The sequence below is a fragment of the Cuculus canorus genome, chromosome 7, assembly GCF_017976375.1.
Source record: "Cuculus canorus isolate bCucCan1 chromosome 7, bCucCan1.pri, whole genome shotgun sequence".
Taxonomy (NCBI): domain Eukaryota; kingdom Metazoa; phylum Chordata; class Aves; order Cuculiformes; family Cuculidae; genus Cuculus; species Cuculus canorus.
The window spans coordinates 16,349,266-16,363,350 of NC_071407.1; the positions used below are offsets into that span (position 1 = coordinate 16,349,266).

A 14,085-nucleotide genomic window follows, 5' to 3' on the forward strand; every position below is an offset into this window, starting at 1 on the left:
GACATCCCATTCTCTAGTGTGACAACTGCACCACTCAGATGGATGTAATGTGCATCTTCTACACCTACCCATCTAGGTGCTTGCTGAGGGTGCACTCGATCTGGTGTCTATATCATTGATGAATGTATTAAACAGCACTGGTCCCAGTATGGACCCCTGAGGGACACCACCTGTCGTGGATCTCCATCTGGACGTTAAGCCATTGACCACTACTCTCAATGCAACTATCAAACCATTTCCTTATCCACTGAACAGTCCACCCATGAGTTCCATATTTCTCCAATTTAGAGAGAAGGATATTGTGGGGGACAATGGCCAAGGCTTTGCAAGAAGTCCAGCTTACATCCACTGCTTTTCCAGTGCCCACTGATGTGGTCACCCCATCATAGGAAGCCACTAGATTGGTCAGGCAGGACTTGCCCTTATCTTCTAATAACTTCACTTTTCTTCTTCAAATTCCATTATACTCTTCCTTGCTCTCTGTTTTCTTTTTTTTTGTGATTCTTTTCTGTAAAACTTTATAGATTAAGCAGGTAGGGTTTTGGAGTGTTATTCCTCTTTTAAGTCTAAATTTCTGCTTGTTAGAGTCTAAGTTTACAGTGCTAAGCATTTGACTTTAACAAAGAACATATATCTTTGTGATCTGTTATGCTGCCTTTCTTAAGACAAAAATGCAGGCTACACCTACCCACGGTCTCACTTTAAGTGAATGGAGGTAGTAATGATCTTCAGAAAATGGGACTTTCTATGCACAGGACTGTAGGGTGTCCTGCAGTGAGACACAGATGTACCCAAAGTGGTATGAGAACTGATACTCAAGTATGAACCAACTGATTTCCAGTGTGATGATTCTTTGAAATTGCTGTTACTATTTTGAAACCAATTCAACTTTATGAGTTGAAGATCTAACTGACATTAGGAGAAGGAGAAGAAATATGCAGGTCACTTAATACTGAATGTGTCAATATTGGTTACAAAGCTTCCCTTTGCAGACCTGTCTGAATGGATCCTGTTCAGTATTCTGCGATTTAAAAAAAATAAAAAAAACCAGGTCCGTGAGTACAGAGGGGGTTTTTCAAGAGGCACAACAGATAATTCTGACAGTTCTATAAGCACCAGAAATTTAAGGAGGCATAATTCTAGTCCTCCAGATAAACAGAAATAAGTATGCTTGTAATAAAGGAAACTTCCTGTGATTCATTCAGAACTGGTTTTTGTTTTGCTACCACTCCCTACTGATGCTGCAGTCTGCCCTGTTTCCAAAACCATTATCAGTACCACTCCCAGCTGCGAGCGCGCACATCTGCGCTCATGGCCAGATGCACTGAAGCAACTGTGCTTGGTCTTCGCGGCCTGGAGACCATGTAAAACACACTTTCAGCAGAGGGGCATCACTTGCTATGGGTTGTCACTCATCATATGATGTAGGCAGCTGTACAGCTAAAATACGGACAATTTCAGTGCATGCTTAAGGTCCAAAGTACTGAACTTGCTGTGCACATAGGAGATCTCTCTGTTCACAGGAGCCGGGGGAGGCCATGGACACTGAGGAACCATTCATGCTGACTGCTTGGAGCCATAATAAACGTAGTTACAGAATATGTATTTGTAAATGTTTTCCCAGATTTATAATACTGAAATAAAATTTCTCAAAAAAATAGTCTAAATGATGCGAGAAATGCTTATTACACAGATCTGTCTGAAATTAGGATAGACTCCTCTTTCTAAAGTCTGGGGACCCTGTACTTTATCTCGCATCTGAGCTGAAAGATTGTTACATGCTTTATTCTTCTTCGTGTTATTTGTATTTTTCTTTTTTAAATTATTTTAACTTTGGAAAGCCTTTGTGGGATAGCTTATGTGTGAAAGAGCCAGAAGCTTCCAGCCGATGCATGAGAGTGGGGCTGTGTCACGGGCCAGGACTCCCATCACCTTTCACTTGACATACATTCCTTGTATACTGAGCTGTGACCAGATCAAAGAGAGGGTGGGTTTGTTTCATTTGCATTTATCTCAAGGCAGCTCTGTCAGTCCTTGAGCACACCGAAGTATTTTGTGACATAGTGAATCCTTCTTTCGGGGTATATTGTAATGGTAAACCTTTCTGGCTACCTTAACGTGTGTATTGCAGTTAGTGACTTCTCTGTCAATGCATCTGATAATCCTGAATTGTGAGAGGTCTAAATTGATAAGATATGAAAAACGACAACACAGGACTAAAACATGTTTCCTTTTGGGATTCATTGAACAGTCGTTCTTTTTTTCTAATTCCCTTCTACATATAGAATGTATTTCTTAGAAACCTAAAACTTTTTAGAAGCACCTAGAGCCAAGACTTTTAAACTTTTCACTTGCAGAGGTCTGAAAAATCCATTCTGTGTGCAGCAAGCTCCAGATGAAAGTAAAACTTGCATTACTTATTATTTTCATTTATGGTATCAGCTGATTGAGGTCCTTGAATGTTTCTAGTGTCTGTTCATCCCAAGAGAACAACTACAGAATAAATAATAGTTGGTAATGAGATCCTGACTCAGATGTGTTGTGAAGAAAGAAGGCTGTAGTTATGTACCTGACACAAGGGCTGTCTATGCTGGGCCACGAGTCTCCATTTTCTCAATCCTCTCAGAGCTGCTATTCTGGTAAGGGCTTCATTGGGGGAAGAACTTTACGTGGAGCATTGTCTTAAGTAAAGAAAAGTGAGAGCTAGTTAGATACGCAGACCCAGGCAAAATGTTAACTGTATAAATGCCCTCCTGTCCTTCATTTTCCTCAACACTTTGGAATGGCTTTTAGGACTGGATGAGATCTTTAAGGTTTGGACAATCCTCTTGCTATAGGTTGTGCATCTGTTTCTCATTTTTCCTACTGTTTTTCTAAAATCACTTTAGACAAGCAGTTCTTTGTCAAACTTGTTGGTTTTAGCCTATTATATCAGCTGGTACCTCAAGAAGTCTCAGTCTCTAGCTAACTGGACAGACTGGTTTTTGCAGCTTGCTCAACTTCGGGAGTAAAAGGGGATTTCACTTGAACTGGAGATCATCCATGCGTGATGACTTCCTGCACTTAGCGCTATACAGTGCACTGGTTTTCTGCTTACATTCACAAGCTTGATACTAGTTAAGTTGTCACGAGGCAACAAAGTAAGTATTCTAGCGACTCCTACAAAAGCTACGTAACTGTAAAAATTGAAAAACATCACACAAATACGTATTAGATACTTCCTAATTTATCACAATTTGTAATTAAAAAAAAATGAAATGGTTCCTGAAAAAGAGTGAGGGTTAGAGAGGCAGAGATTTTTATGGAATTTAATTATGCAAAAATGAGAGTTTTTATTTCCGCCCTTCTACATGGGAAAAATAAACTGATCGCACAAGTAGCAGCACATGTAATTATCTCCAATTTGAATGCATTTTTTTATTGCTTGGAAACATGTATTTAAGTACTTTTTCAAACTATAACTTTATTGAGACACATGGAACACCAGTGCTCATCTAATCAATTCACCAAAGTATGATCAAATGAAAAGCAAACTATTGTGAGTAGTCATAGTTACAAATTTTGGGGTGGGTTTTACTTGTTTGTGTGGATTTTTTTAGAGACCAAAGTGACTATATGGAATAGAATTAGGCATCTTAAAATGAGAAATAAAGCCATAATTTTGCTATTGTAAAGATATGTTAATGTCACATGAGCAATAAGCATTATTCAGATCTACACCTACAGTTAGAATTTTTTGCTGTTGTTTGGATCCTATCTCTAACAAATGATACATACAGGAAGAAAAATAACTGATGCTATATGCATTTCTAATTAAGGGCTGGTGAGCCTTTTTGAAAAGGACAAAAGCACTTGCAAACAACCATTCTCCCCAAACTGGAACTGAACCCTTTAGATCTCCTCTCATTCTTTTCAATCCTCATTACTTTTCATTTATAGCCACTGCCAGGTGCCAGCTGGGGCGCAAGAAAGGAACGGTAAACTGCAGAAGATGGCTATTTATGATGTTTCAAGCATAACCAGAAGCTGAATCTGTTGTGGGGGGGAACCCGCAGAAAAGCAGTTGTTCTTCTAAGGTCTTCACCCGAAATTTGCAGATTTAATGTATAATCCAAGTTTTTCTTAAAGATGTAGTGCATTGTTGCAGGAAATCTTGAAACACTTTGCTATGCATCTGTTTCTCACACTTATAAGTGGGGTTTTTTTTGTATCAGAAGGTAACACTATATCCTTCTGCTGTAAATTAATGTGAATTTTGAGCAGAATTTAAAAATGTGCTTGTGAATTGTCAGTTGTTCTTCTGATTCTCTTTTTGCTAAGTTGAGAACCTAAAAAGAACACAGTGAGCTGCTTTTTAAGTAAAATTGGGCAAAGATTTAGGCTCTAGGAATCATCTTTAAGTATCAAACCCATGACCTAATCTGTCAGTGCAGGATATTACGTGTTGGTGTATCACAGGGCTGCTGAGAATGTGGAATATCATTCGATTCCAACTGACATAATGAAAGGATCAGATTATCTGTTCTCTTAATAAATATTATTAAACTAAATTTAAGAAGTACTCAGTTGTTTAACTGTTCTTTTTAAGCAAGTCTCAAGAAGTGGGTTTAACTGGCATTAACTGGTATGATTGCTCCAAAATCAGTGGCAGAGGTAGGAAGATCTCTTTCAGGATAAGCCTAATACTTGACTGCTACCTGATGCTTTGAGTGGCTGCATGGGTGTGCAGCCTGAACAATGGACTGCAGATAAATAATCACATAATGTTAGTGCAGTTATTTCTTTATTTTGTTTAGCTAATTCTCATCTAATTCTAATTTCCTTTTAAAAACTTACTTTAATTTTTCAAAGATAGCTGTAATTACTAGTGATGAAGCTCTATGCATTATTCAACCTTCTGAAAAATAAGGTTTCAAGTTTAAAGAAAGCTTTAAAAAAGAGAATACTTTGTACTTCTCTTTGTAAGCAAAGCTTCCAAGAGTTTTTTGGTAGCTGGGTCATGCGCCAGAGATGAGATAGGCAAGACTATAATGCGGAATGACATAGACAACTTCCAGTGTAGATCTGAAGGCAAAAAAGAAATTCAGCCTTTTTTGAAAAACATCATTACATTCCTTTTTTTGTTAGATACAATCTTCAGTTCAGTTCTAATAAAAAATACTTAGTTTATGTGAACAGGAAAAACTTATACTGTGTGAAGATACTAAAAACATATATGCATTCTATAGAAATTTCTAGTATGAATAGACTTCCAACAGGTTTCAGTACAAAATCAGTCTTCGGTGTCAAGTTTTGTATGTGTTCCTAACACTGACTTGATTTTATTAACTTGGAGTTTTTAAATGAGAAGCAAGGGTGAGACTCCAAATGATAGCTGCTGAGTGAAAAATGAGATATTCAACTTAAAATTGTACTTCAATCAAGGCAATTTAATGAGGTCAGTGCAGCTGACGAATTACAGCAATCCATGATTCCAGATATCAATTCATATAACCAGAGTCCTGAGATCATGAGTTTTTACAGCTCAGAGTCACAGACACTCTAACGGTTTCTCAGACAGCCTGAGCACAGGAATGTATCATTTTTACCCTACTATTATAACTACAAACACTATGGGAACGAGGTAAACCGGCCAGTGATAAAATGACTCATGTAAGGTCAGATATCAGAAGGCATTCCTCTTACAGTTGTGGAGTGTTTTCAAGTCAGTGCTGAACAAAATGTTAACATTGCAATATTCTAAACTCTTAAATCGATTGTTTGACCTGCAATTAAGTGTGTTACGGAGAAGGATAACACAAAGCCAAAGAGGTCTGCTAAAAAGTGAGGGAAACTTCATACACAAATGATTTGGCAACTGAACTCTTATTGAAATACATTAAGGATTTTTGATGTGTGAAATATTACTGGAAATGCATTTTCTGTAGTTTTATTAGTTTGTATAAATAGGTACGCAATCACATGGTAATTTTAACGCTGTCTTTGTTTAATATCTTACAGAAAGCTTCAAAAGATGGTGCATGACATCAAGAAAAATGAAACTGGGATAATAAACAAGTTCAAAAAGTAAGTTTGATTGCCAATCCTGGTTTTATCAATTTGGGGAAGTTCAGATTGCTAGCTTAGTGTATAGTACCTTAGTGATGAGACCATGCTGTTCTAGCGGGATGTGCTTCAGCGTATGTAAAGAGCTTCAGTCCAGACTGCAACATGCAGAATTGTTATCAGTATTAAGAGTATCAGAAGAGATGTAGAACTGGCCTCCAATGGGGGTTGTGTTTATAGCCCTGAAAAACAGTATTTGGGTTAAATGCATTTTTTTTACATACTCTTTGGGAATCATCATCACGTGTTGTTTGGGGGTGTGCCTTTCTCCTTAGGCTACTGTTTAGGCTACCTGCTGCAATTAAGTCTTAATTTGAGCTCCAACTTGAACCAACAGGTCAGACATCTTCCCATAAAAATGCTAAGTCCTCCTGTGTTTCAGTCCCATAAAACGAAACCTAGCATTACCTAACATCCTTATTCCAGTAAGAAGAGCTAAACAGCATGCATATTAGTGTTGTATGCATGAGTGTCATAAAATATTCATGTGTATTTATACATAGAAAGAAATTCCAGTAATTCTACATACTTGTCAAATGAATACACTATTCACTGTTTCCAGTCAAACATCTATTTAAACCAATTAGCTATTTAACACTTTTTTGTAATGCAATAGCTCATATGCATTGAACTTCCATTTGGATGTGATTTTCACATTCAGATATCTTTCTTTACACGGGTCATGGACAACAAAAGTACTAAGTACTTTTAAAAGCTAATTAGTATACAATATCTGCAGTGTTTCCAGGGCAACCATATTAAATTCTAGAAATATGCTGTTGTACATAGAAGGCACACACGAACATTGTTTAAAATTGTTCTTAAAGAGTGACCATGATGTTTCAGTTCCAAGGAAAAGAAAAGGTGTGGTTTTAAAAACAGCTAATTGTAGGTATGCACGAAGTGATCAGTAGACTACTGGGAGCAGGAGTGGCGTTCTACCTGCACTGGCTATACAAGAGCTCTGGAAAGTTGGGCTGGGGCAGCTATTGCCCCTGCTGCCAGACCAGACAAGGCTGGCATTTGTGGAGCAGCCACCATCCCTGGCAGAGACGGGAGATACACTTGATGAGCAGCAGTGCCTACCTGGCTCTCCGATTCCCTAGGCAGGAGGAGTAACCTTAGGTTGCAAGCCCTCCTTTGGGGCCTCTGTCGCAGCTGTGCGTCTGTCCACAAACCCTGAGCAGGCTTTGATGGTAACACCTGATATGTTGGATAGATTCTCAAGATCACTCTTTTCCTTTACTTATCCTCTTTCACTCCCACGCTGCAGCAATTCGCGGTAAATCACAGTCACGTGGTATATGTACATGTTGTTTCCACACAAGCACAAAAGAAAATTTTCCCTTAAAATGCCTGTCTTTCAACTACTTGGATCTTTAATTTAATCTGACCTTGGTTTTAGTCACACAGTGAGTAACTAGACTGTTGCGTTCAGACATCTGTCTGCAAAATCTCTTTCACCTGGGACCTGCTCACAGGGAAGAACTTCTAGGCTGTAAAAGCTTTGGGTTTTTGGAGGGGAGAGGGGTGAGAGTGACTGGGATTTTTTTCTGTTGTTGCTTTTTAATAAAGGGTGGCTTCCTACTTCATAGTAGTAGTTTATGTGTATTTAATGTTAGTAATGTTGCAGTGGGTCCAGTTCCAATGCCTTGGAGAGGAAAACAGATGGCAGAAACAATAGAAGCATCTCAAATTTATAATTTGAGGCAGCAAATTGTCTCCTATAATTGCATGGACTTGAATTCTGCTGTTAATCAGTATTGCTCTTACTCTGTGTCCTTCCCTGAGAGTAAGAGGAGGACAGACAAGGGAAAAATAACAATAACTGAATGTAGCTGAAGCTGGGAAGGTCAGAGGTGTCCTCATTAAATGTCAGATATGAGATTGCTGCTATAACACTGCAATTCTTTGATTCTGTCAAGATTAAAACCAAAAAAAATTCACAAAAAAAAGCAGGCTCATAAAAACTCTTTTTATATATGACTGCAGCACAAAGCTCACATTTCACCTCACCCAGCTATAAGAATACAAATTGAGATGTAAAAAAAAAAAAATTATAATCTTTCCAATACCTCTATGGTTCATCTGAGTCATATTAATCTCTTCTGCAGTTATGAAGATGAGAAACCTACTCTTTATTTTTTTTAAAAAAAATTGAAGAAAAAAATCTCACATTTGCATATAACTTCAGAACACGAATCTTGAACCCAGCACATGCGACTTGCAATAAAAGCATGAGTTGACAACATTGATAAGGTTATGTACAAGAGATGCCAGGCTTTGCAGAATTAGAACTGGCTGTATTCATCTGAATGTGCCCTTTGGGGGCTTTTTGTTTCATTTTTAGTAGATGCTTTTTCGAAAAAATGCTGCTATCCAGTTGATCACTTCCTCCATTTCAGTTATAGGATTATTTTATTAAATGTCAAGGACCTAAACATGACTGAAGCAGGAAAAATTGTACTTAAATTTGGCTTTAGGTAGCACAGATTTGGAATTTGTCTCTATGCTGGAAAAAAAACCCCATTTATTTAGCTTGAATTCAAACCTATGATAAGTAGAAATATTTTTTGAGAAGTCATATAGCGTACTTATGCCAAGCCTTGAAGTAGTCACATGTGTACAGTAAGCTTCGGCTACTAAAAATTAAATAATGATCAAATACTTATGAAATACATTTGACTTATTACCAGTATTTAAGAAACTTCTAAAATCTGGATTGGCTCTTAACTATGCGGAGAAGTACGAGAAGTTCTTGAATCAAGTGTCTTACTCTGGGGTCTAGTTCATCTGTGGAGTGCAGGTGGGTAGGGATATGTCTACCATCCACGTGTGTCTTAAAGGTCTGCAGAAAGCAATCTAAAGAGCAGTGATAACAGGAAACAAAACTAAAAATTATTTCTTCATTGCTTAAGAGTTCCTGTAGCTTATTCCCCATCCTGACTCAAAATATTCTGACAGTAAGAATATTGCCTGCTGCAAGCTACGATTCACCTACTTGCCCCTAATGACAGGCAAAACAATTTACAATACAGGAGTACCTGTTGCTTGCAGATCGTGATGCCAAAAAGAATCACATACTCAGGTGTAGATACAATTGGTGAAGCCAAGGTTGTATTAACAATGAGAGCTGGGGCATTTTTTTACATATTTACATCCTTGCTAAAACAAAAGAGGGAAACAATGAGAAGTCATAGGTTTCACTCTGTCAGATGGTTGTCTATGCTTGAAAGAGACTATAACGACAGCATTTGTCTCTAAATCATAAGCTTTAGGCCCCTAGGCTGTGTTCAGTGGAATATCAGCTCCATTGAAATCAATGCTAAAAGTCATACTGCCTATTCAGCAAAGTCAGGATTTCATCCTGAAGTTCTGGTACATGCTGAACTACCGTGTTGAATAAGAAACTAGAGTTTCAGGTTACTCACCTTGTTGCAATATCACATCTTATCAAAACTGCCTTTGCAAAGTCATCAGAAATCATATACTTGTAGCTATTTGTCTAACTGCACATAATCCAAATGTGCATATCTTTAAATTACATTTGCCATGGGATCTGAAAAATTGAAAGAAAATCCGTCTTCATCTCGTCTGCTCTACCCAGCTTTTTAGTTGGTAAGTTTTTACTTCACACTTGCCCAGTCTGTTTTCCTATACCACTTATAACTTAGGCGGTAACTTCAGGCAGTGAAGATTATTTGTGTCACTAAATGTGTCTTCAGCCTGCATAGCTGCAACTTGAAGATATCCATGATAAAATCCTTGGCAGAAGGAAAGCTGGTATGTTGTGAACTCAACAATGAGAGAAAAATACTAACATCAAGCTGTACCATACTCAGAAAGAGAAACCAGGGAGAAGGATAATACCTAATTTTAACTGTATTCTGAAGTAACATGAATTTCAAGATGTAACTGAGTAGAATGTTTTGAATGCCAGGATTTTATTTAATAAAACAGTATTTCGTCAAAGTAAAGGTTAATAAATCATAACAATGTGGCCATTTCACAGCACATACTAAAGAAAATGTGCAATAGAGCAGTAATAACACTTTAAAACAAGGAAGTTTCAAATGGATTTTTTGTACAATCACCAGATATTTCCAAAGCAATAACAAACCTTTCCACTTGGTCATGAGAATACAGCTCAGAAAAGGTTTATCTGTCAGATGGATGGCACCTGTTCGGAACTCTGAAAATGTTTTTTTTTGCAGAGTTCAACTAATTTATCTTTTAATCAGAAGTGTAATGATCAAGTGCACTTAGGAATAATGCGTACTATAAATATTCAACTCAGTAAAAATATTAATATCATTTTTGTAAAACCTATTAAAATGGTTCCTAAGAAGGGAGCAGACTTTGTACGGAATTAACCACAGAAAAAGTGAAAGACTTGAAAACAAAGGCTTCTTAAGCACATCTTGAGTGCCGGCAGAGTGAGCAGAGACACTACAGAAGAAATGCATCTGTAAGAGAATTAAGTGCTGCTTATAAAAGGCTACTGCTAGGTAGGTGTTTAGTTATTTCTCTGGGTGTAGTCTGTAGAAACACGTGCTGCTAGAAAACCCAGACCTTTTAGTGCAGGAAAACACAAATGTGCTATAAACTTGAAGCACATGATTAACATTTGCAATTCCTACAGGACTCCTTAAGTGAGAATGCCTAAATGCTTTGTTGGATCAACCTCAGCATGCTATAGAAGGGAAATCTCTGAATACGTTGTTTTACAAAATGAAATAGTTTTATTCTCCTAAAAGTTATTGTGAATTTCTCTATGTTGTTCTGTTCTTGTGTGAGCAGCATCTAGACCCCATTACATGAAAATTCTCAAATGTTACCTCATTACTTGTTGAAGCCAAAATGTGTATAGTAGGCTGTGTAATGTTGCTTTTAAAACCTATTAAACGTATTCTCAAAAATGTACTTGGATTTTATTGAGTCTTTTAGAACTGAAATTTCTCAGAGATATTTCAAAATCTCCAGAAAACAACTTATTTTCAGTTAAATTTTGGAAACATATTAAAGTAAACGAAAACTTGCATTATTTGTTCTATCATGGCTGGCACGGATACTTCACTACCTGTAACTTATGTGCAGAACAGAGTAGCACTAGAATATCATACATGGAAGTTGTATTTGCTATGATTTTGTATAATTCTCTTAAAAGATGTGTCAGGAAATCATTCTGTCTTCCACTGAGATATATATATATATAAAAAAAAAAAAAATATATATATATATATGCGCTCGGTTGGATGGTGTGTGATTCTTTCAGTCCTTTCTCATTAACTTCAGGGAAACAGGACTGAGTCAGCTGTCAATCTGTAAGCATCTAGGTGGATAATTACATCGGAATCTCAAATAGCTAGGCAACTGCTCCTTGGCATAGGGTTTATGTCTTTTGAGCTTGCATTGTGGTTTGCACATGGGTAGAGTTTTGGCTCTCACAAAGTGAAACTCCTATTGCATCAAAAGAGCCTGGATTTCAGTTCTGGCACTCAGTAAATCATACCAGTACCATACGAATTAGTTTTTAAGTGGATTTGAATTTTAGACTAAATAACATATTTGAAGAGATTTTAGCAAACATAGATATGGCCGTGAACTGTTTCACCTTTGTGACAGAAACGTTATTTCTTTTCTTCTATTGATATTCAGGTTCCAAAATGAACAAGTGGCCTTAATTTGCAAAACTGGGAAAGATACTTGGGATAGGTATGCTATTACAGAGCTGCACAATGACATGACAGGTTGCTTAGACACAGACTTCTGTTTTGTGCTTTGTATGCTTTCATTATAACATATTTACATTTTCTGTCGGGGCCACTGCCAGGATTTACAGGGCCTCGGACCAAGTGTTGAAGTCTTTTGCTTAGCAGCTTGGAAATATATAATGTGGCTTAAGCCACATACTTTACTCTGTGACCCAGACAGCCTCTTACTATTGCCTCAGTTCCACTGTTTTCCAAGTCTCCTCTGTCTCTGAAGAAGTCACAAAAGACATTGCGAAGTACGCTAATAATTTTGGTATACTCTCCCTGAGACATGACATCTGCCCTGGCAGTGGCCCTGAGTTTTCTTCTCTAACTTGCCTGTGCTAACCTGGGTAGAGGGCAACAGCAGGGCAGTCGAGAATGCTTCTTAATTTACTGTTTGTACACTGAGTTATATTGGCTGCAGGAAGTTAAAGACTTGGAGGAGGCAGTTATTTATCATTAGTGTTGTTAGTAATGAACAAAGCAGGTAAACACTTCAAAAATAATGTGCCTAGATTGTTTTTTATTTGTTTTTTGGGTTGGGGTTTTTTGAGTTTTAGCAACACCTGCTCCATTTATTCATTGATTCATGCATGCGCATCTTTTCTGTGACTATCTGAAAAACAGAATTTTATCAATTCAACACAAAAGTATTCAAAACATTTCTCTATAAGTTTTTCCCATGTATTTAATTGATGTGTTGTGCTAGCATGCCACTACCCTGAGTTACATTGGTGCCTGAACAGTGACACCTAAAATGCTCAGGACATAAATGCTGCATCAAATTCTTGTGGTAAAGCAGAATTTTTAGACATCATTATTGCTCAGAGATCCCAAGAAAACATTTTAAATTCTTTGTGGACAATTTTTTTTTGTTTTTAACTAATTTGTTAGGATCTGAGTGAGTGAGTGAAGCCATCAATTCAGTGGACGAAGGTACAAGTCCATGGTGAGGTCCCATCAGTGCTACAGGGAAGCTGTCACTGTTCAAAAGTCACTTTGAGAAGTCATTTTAATGTAAACTGTATTAATGTTCTATATGGCTACAAACAGCAAAGGTGGTTTTGCTCTTCAGATCCACCAGTATGGCCTCTGATGTCATACATGTCCCATTTGATTTGACTTTAAACCCAAATTCTTCTCTTTTTTTACAGAGTAATAAAATAACTGATAAATTGACTGACTGTAATTCAGAGTCTTCTCTGGAGAGCTGCAATTTAGGGAAAAGGAGTATGCATATTTACGCACATATATATGTAAGGACTACCTACATTAATGTCTATACACATATATTGCATATATATACACTCCACTTTGTACGTGTGTGTGTATATATATATTTAGCAGACATATACATATGTATATGTATAACAACAAAGATTCTCTCAGTATTTCTACAAATGATCTTCTGATTCACTTGGCATCATAAATACCATTATAACAGTATTTACCAAAAAAGGGGCATAACACCGCAAAATAATAGCAACTGAAAACAGAATCTGGCCCTGAAAGACCGAATATGCATTTAAACATTAATCAGAAAATAAAGTGCATGCAAAATGATAGTTATAAAAATACAACTGGAGAGTGCTGCACTGTTTTCTTATGCCACAGTCTTAGAAAAGTCTCTGTGAGCCTGAACAGATTTTCATCTTCAGATAGATACGCATTTACCTCTGACCCCTATGTTATCTCTTTCTGCATTGGAAATGAAGAGGAGGATGGGTGGGCAAGGAAGCTGTTCTTTCAAAATATGTTCTTAACAAAAACTAAAAAGAAATCTCAGATTAGATTCTAATTTCTTATCTGTTTCTAGTTTTTCAAAGCATTCTCCTGCAGCTATTTGCTAAGCATCTGTGATGGTAATCTATTTCTCCAGCTGCAGGTATCTTTTGTTATCAACTTTTTAATGTGTCTTGCTAATGCCCCTTTCTGTATTAGATCATAAATGTAATAATTACTGTTTACAGGCTAAAAAAAAAAACTCCACCAAGTCTACCACAAAGGGATTATGCTTCAGGTAAGGCTGTACTAACGTAAATTTAAACTAAGTGTGTCTGTGTATATCTGATACCTATATGCCTAACGGTATTTCAGCTACACTTTCCTTCATGATTTGTTTTTAATGAGAGAAAAACATACCATTATCCAGAACTCTGAATGTAGTTCCCACCTTTGAAATGAGGCAAGGAAAACATGGCAAGATGTCCTAGTATCAAGAAAG

The 14,085-nt window shown here is 37.1% G+C and overlaps 1 protein-coding gene across 5 annotated transcripts in view; it reads left to right on the plus strand.

Moving 5' to 3' along the window:
• BLNK (B cell linker) overlaps positions 1–14,085 on the plus strand; it is a 94,337-nt gene that overhangs the window by 57,344 nt on the left and 22,908 nt on the right. For 3 of the 5 annotated variants that reach the window (XM_054072224.1, XM_054072222.1, XM_054072227.1), the window contains 3 exons: positions 6,001–6,066; positions 11,764–11,820; positions 13,832–13,881. In XM_054072224.1, coding sequence (XP_053928199.1) covers positions 6,001–6,066; positions 11,764–11,820; positions 13,832–13,881 — 173 coding nt within the window. The remainder of the gene's footprint in view (positions 1–6,000; positions 6,067–11,763; positions 11,821–13,831; positions 13,882–14,085) is intronic. The other 2 variants (XM_054072223.1, XM_054072225.1) reach the window with 1 other exon arrangement.